Raw genomic sequence first — 6,404 nt, forward strand, 5'->3', positions numbered from 1 at the left:
GGATATGACAGGAGACTTTCTGCACAATTTAATGGAAAACATATAGAAAAAGAAAGGTGTGGTTCTAAAGAGCCTACCAGAAATTACCATTATGAAGCAGACCTAGAATCTGGATTTGACGACATGTATTCAGAATCTGAAATTGAGTCAGATTTTTATGAACAACCTAATATGTTAGATACCACGAAAAGTAATGCTTATGCTTATGGAGGAGGAGGAGGAGACAGATCTTCAGAGGCTCAGAATAGTCATGATATCCAAACTAAGGATGTGGAATTAGCTAATGTTGCTACGACAAGTACTGATGTTCCTGAAAGAAATAATAATGAGTTAGTGACTTTTGATAAAGATGACAGGAGACGTAATACTTATGAATTAGGAGACGGAGACACATGTTCAGAGGATGAGGCAACTCACGATAATAAGCAATCTAAGGGCATGGAATTAGTCCAAGATGCTGCCACAAGTGATCTTCTTGAAAGAGATTTGGAATCTGCAGGAGTGTTTGAAACCGGACCTTCAAAATCGAATCGTTATGGGAAATCTAAGAAAGGGAAGGGCAGAGCTGGTTAACTAATATAAGTTGTTTCATGTTATTTAATAAGGTTTGTTCGCATTCTATTGTTAGGGTTATCAAATTATATTTTGTTTTTTTGACAATAAACATGATTAATGTATGAGATTGTTTTATGCAATGGAATTTTTCGATATTAATCATAATGGTGCAAGGCTGCAAGCATTACATATTTTTGTCTCGTGATTGTTATAAATCGTACCACGTGATGTTTGGGTATGTCTTATTATGTTTCTGCACTTATTATTGTTGTTGTTGTTGCTGTTGTAACAATATCACTACTAGTCTACTACTAGCTTCTTTACTGGTTTTTTGGCTGACTTGTAGAAGTGAGTGATACTTTGAGATGTTAACATTCGGTTCTTGTAATCGGGGGGGTATTTGTGCGAGATAATGAATTTTTGAGGATAGTTTTGTTAAGATTGTGGTGTATCATCCAGATTTAATTGAAGTCTGAGGAGATATTGTAATATTTCAAATAAAATATGCAGGTATGGTGGGAATGAAATCCTCTGGACTTCTAGTTATCTTAATTTCCACAGAACTGATCTTAAGAGCGTTTAATTAGGATAATGCAATGTAATATATCTGCTTCGTTTATGTATTTCAAAGATTGTATATGTCCCATTCAAACATATGTATTCATAGGTCCAATTGAAGTCCAGATGATATCTTTAACATCAGAACCACAAATAGCAGAGGTCCCTGAATTTCTGTCTTGTAACATTTGTCCTCGGCCAATAATAGATGAATAAATATAAGGCCAGTGGCATTAAAACATATCAAGACATGACACTTTTTTGCAACTTTTGTAAAAAAATCACCACAACTTTTTGTTGGTTAAAGTTGATTTACAATACTACTATTGAGGTGATATGTGAAGAAATAGGTTGGTATTGAACAGTGTTATAATAAGCTCTCTGTTAAGAATTTTTGTGCAAAGGCACTTTGTATTGATGGAGACTTCCCAGAATTGGCTAGTTGGCTACTAGTAAGTAGTAACATAGCAATCTTTCGGTTAAAAATTGGATATTTTTATCTTGGTTGAGGAACTACCTCTGATCTTTCATTGTAATGCTGAGTAATAGAAGAAAATAAAAATAACCAATACAGAGAAAAATCGAATTGCAAGATTTAGCGATCTGGACCATTTGCGCCATAATGAACAAGCTGAAGAGCAACTGTGAATAAAGAGGCCCCTCTAACAGCTGTGGTTGAAGAGTAGTGTAGCAATTTACTTGCCTTTTGAACTATATAAAGTTAATTAGCTTTATATGTTGCTGTCCCTGGTTTGGTTTTTTTTTTCTTTTTTCAAATTTGCGGAAAACTGTTTTTGTCCATACGCCAAAAACTGTAGATGCATTATTTACTATAATAATCAGCCTGCTGGTTCCTTTTTGGCCTCTGTGATTCTTAGATTTTGGGCTGCTTTCAGGCTAATACAGCAGAAATTGATATTGACTGCATAATCAGCTGCCATTTGCCCCCATGAAGCAAGTCTTTAGAGGACAGCTAAAGCAAAGTCTCCCTCTCTACTTAAGGTAGAAGTGATCAACATTTGTAGAACTTATAAGTAATCTCTTGTTATAGTTACTACAGTTGAGCATAAGAGTTATCTGCTGCTATTTGATCCAACTTTAAAACCTGTGGTTATAGTTACTTCAGCATAAGAAGTGTAATAGCTCACTGGTGAAAGGGATGCTGAATTAAAGATTTTCAAAGTAATTTTTAGATTTAGTTAAAAATTTGTAATATGGTATTACTAGGAAGGGCCAGAAGTTCTGGTAGCACTGCACAATTAAGTAAATGAAGATTCCTTGTGAAAAGAAGAAGCCTCTCTTTTCGTTTTTCTCTTTTTTCTTGGGAGTCTTTTCATCATACTACCCCCTATTGTCAATATATCTTTAATTATTTACATTCACTTGCATCCAAAGAAATCAAAACTTAAATAGTTTCCTAAGATATTTCAATAATCCATTAGAATATACTGATACACATATCTACTCACTAGATCACATGTAAAGCAAAAACGAAGAAAGTGAGAAAAGAAAAGGAGATGATAAGGTGAACCAACACAATCAAGCTTTTCTCCATATCATCATGTTGCAACTTTCAGTCAATTCCTTCAAGTTTTATGTATAAAGATTACTGCAGAAAAAGACTATCAGAAGAGTAAAAAAACATATAACAGAACAATATTTCCACTGGATACTAATAATCAGACACATGCATGATGCATTTATCCATACCTAACAATCAAACAGCAGTGGTACACTGAGTCCCTTGCTTGGAGCTGAGAGGACCTGATGGTATTGAAGGTCCAAAGGGCATAATAGCAGCACAATTTACATTAAATCTATACTTTCTTGAAACCCAAGTACCTAACTTCCACCTCAGTCTGCCATTTACTTTAAGATTCATGACCATCTTTCCTACAGTTGTATCGCGTATTACTTCATAGCGAAAAGAGGAAGCCACAGGTACTCCATTTCCTGTCAAAGAAGCTGTTAGGAGGTTAGTACCTTCATGGCCTTGGTAAAATGGAGGAAGCGATGTAGAAACTGTTATCTGCTGCCCCTTGTAAGATGCATGAACTAGTAGTTCATCGTAGTAAATGCCAACTTTCTGGTTAGGATTCTTAGAGAGCAGGGTGAGCTGAATAGAGGAGTTGACAAGTTGAGGGTTCGTGAAGAGGTTAAGTTGGTAGATATCGGCTTCTTTAAGGGAAAATTCTGGCTTGGAGGGGTGTAGGAGAAAATATATAATGAATATGATTGATAAAACTGAAAACAGGCACGTAAAGAAAGCGTAGAATAGTTTCTTGTAGCGCTTGTCAATGCTTAAATTTTTCTTGGCACAATGTTGTGGAGATTTTACATGGATTTGAGACATGGACACTGGGAGAGAGCAAGTCAGAGAGAGAAAGATTGTCTACAAGGCTAAGGAATTGAGGTGATGGGGTTATATAATAAAGGAGCCCTGGAAATTGAAAGGCAAAAATCATTTTGCTTGTCGCCTTTTGGCCTAGTAGCTGCTAATGCTTGTGGAAGAGGCTAATTACAAGATATTTGCATACCTTATTAGTAAAATGGACCTCATTTTGCTTTGTGTGATTAACATTAGGCCCCAAAGTCATACATCTCAATCAAGTGATTATCGAAACTTACAGCAGTAATCTGTATTAAGTGGTAATTATACAGATGCAAACTACAATTTCACCCTGTAGCAAGGTGCAGACTGCAATCATGATTCATGCATAAACTTTATTAAAAGCAAGTGCAAAAGTTCATAATTGCATGGACTTTGGAACTCAAACACGTTATTTGTTAACCACTGTAACTTGTATGCGCATAGACCCCGTTGCAAAAGCGGTGGGGCAGGAAGATCTAAGCTTATATTTGTGTAATTCCCTTTGTTAAATATGCTATTAAGAAGCCTAATCATAGGCTAGATCATCTTGTTAAATTAAGGTTAGTATTTATTTGAGTGGCTGTTACATTCTTTTTCGAGTTAGTATTTTGTAAATTTGGAAAGTAAAAGTGATTTTATATAAAAGTGTTCAAAAGTAAAACTTTGGTAGTGTTTTCCTTTCAATACTTCATCAAGTATTGCCTTCTGTATTTTTGCCTCTTTATGCTGAATGTTGATTAATCATAAAAAGGATGCTGTGTCTATTAATGATAAACACTCTATGATGCATTGCAGTTTAATTATGTTGGTTTTTTCCCATATTAAAGCTGATGCGAAAAATCCTTACCTTAAAACCTCAACTTTTTATAGTGCCATCAGCCATGTAGGGGTTCATCATTCATGCTTCAGAGTTAAACTGCTAAACTCGTTGTTGAATTTTCATCTCTTAGGGTGTGTGCGTGCGTGCAAAGTACTACTTAATAAATCACCTTGACCGCGTTTCTTAGGCATGATAAAGAGAAGATCGGTTCCTCAGGTTTCTTTCTATAGGGTCTCTCTTATATTATAGCAGTAACTTTGCGTTTCTTAGGCATGATTAAGAGAAGATCAGTTCCTCAGGTTTCTTTGTATAGGGTCTCTCTTATATAGCAGTAACTTTTAACTGAATAGGGACATTCCTGGTGATGAATATGCGATTGCATACTATAAATGCAAAGCTTTACATGTATGAATATTTAATAGGACTAGAAGATGAATTGATTAAAGATGGCAACTGGGAGATCTCTATCAGCCAGAATCAAATAGGTAAGTTGCCTTTCTTTAAAATAATTGAAAGAAAAGTTTAGGCTTTTGAAAGTGCTAATAGACTTTTGCTATTAATTGGAGTGGGAAATTGACAGAGATTGATAATGGTGTTATTTTTCATTACTTCTCCCCACTCAACTTGATCGTTTGAATTTGCGGTAAGTTGAAGACATGTTAATATGTTATGATATCTTAAAGCAGAGTCATTCTAGAAAAAAGTGTGTTTGTGATATCAAGTTGTAGACTCTGATATTATTTGAGTCTGTGTAGGAAAGAAGTTCAATAGAGGAAGACAGGGGGAATCTGAAAAATTGGACTCTTTTGAAACTGGGGTCAGGGTTTAAGGCTTTAAGCCAAAAAAAAAGGTTAATGATTCTATGGTATTGCTTAAGATGGTACTGAAGTCATGCTTTGTGAGTGAATATGCAGTGAATCATTTCTTGCCATTTGATTAGATGACCGATATTCAGATGCATCATCGAAATGTTCTGAATGCTGAAATCACTCCGGGTGCTTGCCACATGTGGTCTGCATAATTTAGAGTGATCTATTTAATAAAGAAGGAGATTTCTGAGCTAAATTCTTGAGAAGAATATTACAGGCTCTAAAGCAAAGTTTGTTTGACAATAGAGGGGTCATTATTCACCTTTTGAATCTTTGATCTCTCAATTATGTAGCCCTCTTCACCCAGATGAAAAAAGAGGACAGCCTTAGCCTGCCCCCATTTATCGATTATGCAAGTTGTAATTAGTTTATTGTGATGTTAATCAAATCTTAGCCTAGAAACGACTAATCTCGACTTTAACATTTAAAACTAATTTCCTTTTTCTGGACTTCAAACCATCTGCCTAATCAATAGCTAGGATCAAAACCCCATTATTAAAGTACTGGTCTTTCTTTTTCAGTTCTAAGAACAAGGTTTTTTTGTACGGTAAGGGGACAGTAGGAGCAGGTTCGATTAGTAACACAGAAATGTGCATAGGTTGTCTTCGGATTTCATCAGATCAAGGAACAAGGTTAATGCAATCGCATTAAGCCATTCCTGGTCGCTTATGCTGTTAATTACCTTGGATAGATCAGCATAAAAATCAGGATAGGACTGGTATGGCACTTCAAGAAAATGAATTTTGATGGGAAATTGTCTATTTTCTATGGCGTTTGCTTGTGAATGAAGTGTCCTGGAGTGATTGGAGTTTATCAGATGGTGCATGTAGCCCACTCTTTACACTAGAAAGCAACACATTGCAGAAGAGAGAAGAGATATATGTGAAATCAAATCAAACTTTTGAGTTCCATTAAAAGTTGTCGTGAATTTGTACAAGTTCTGTACGCTGGTGGGTAATAAGTTGGACTGTGTGCCAAGATACCCCTCATATTGGTCCTTGTTGTCTGAACATTGCTGCACATTTGACCAACAATCATACACCTTAGTAAAAAAATGCATATACAGTGAATCTATGTATATCTTGAAAATTATCTGCTCCTAAACAAGATTGAGTTTAGCACAATTGAAACAGTAAAGATAATCTTATTTATGATGGAGTAGGTTTAATGTTTTTCTTCAACTGAAAGTCTGAAACCAAGGTATGATACTTGAGTAATAAAGAAATCATCG

General features: G+C 35.4%; 1 protein-coding gene across 1 annotated transcript; it reads right to left on the bottom strand.

Moving 5' to 3' along the window:
- Positions 1-2,507: 2,507 nt before the first annotated feature.
- Positions 2,508-3,610, bottom strand: LOC141689178 (NDR1/HIN1-like protein 26). Its single transcript, XM_074493369.1, has 2 exons — positions 2,824-3,610; positions 2,508-2,722 (listed from the first exon to the last, which is right to left on the bottom strand). Exon 1 carries the CDS (start codon positions 3,464-3,466, stop codon positions 2,831-2,833), a length of 636 nt encoding a protein of 211 aa, XP_074349470.1. The 5' UTR covers positions 3,467-3,610; the 3' UTR covers positions 2,508-2,722; positions 2,824-2,830.
- Positions 3,611-6,404: the final 2,794 nt, after the last annotated feature.

This window comes from Apium graveolens, chromosome 10 (genome assembly GCF_009905375.1).
Source record: "Apium graveolens cultivar Ventura chromosome 10, ASM990537v1, whole genome shotgun sequence".
Lineage (NCBI taxonomy): Eukaryota > Viridiplantae > Streptophyta > Magnoliopsida > Apiales > Apiaceae > Apium > Apium graveolens.

Coding starts and splice junctions, on each gene's coding strand:
- LOC141689178 (XM_074493369.1), bottom strand. CDS start 3,466: ATGTCTCAAATCCATGTAAAATCTCCACAACATTGTGCCAAGAAAAAT.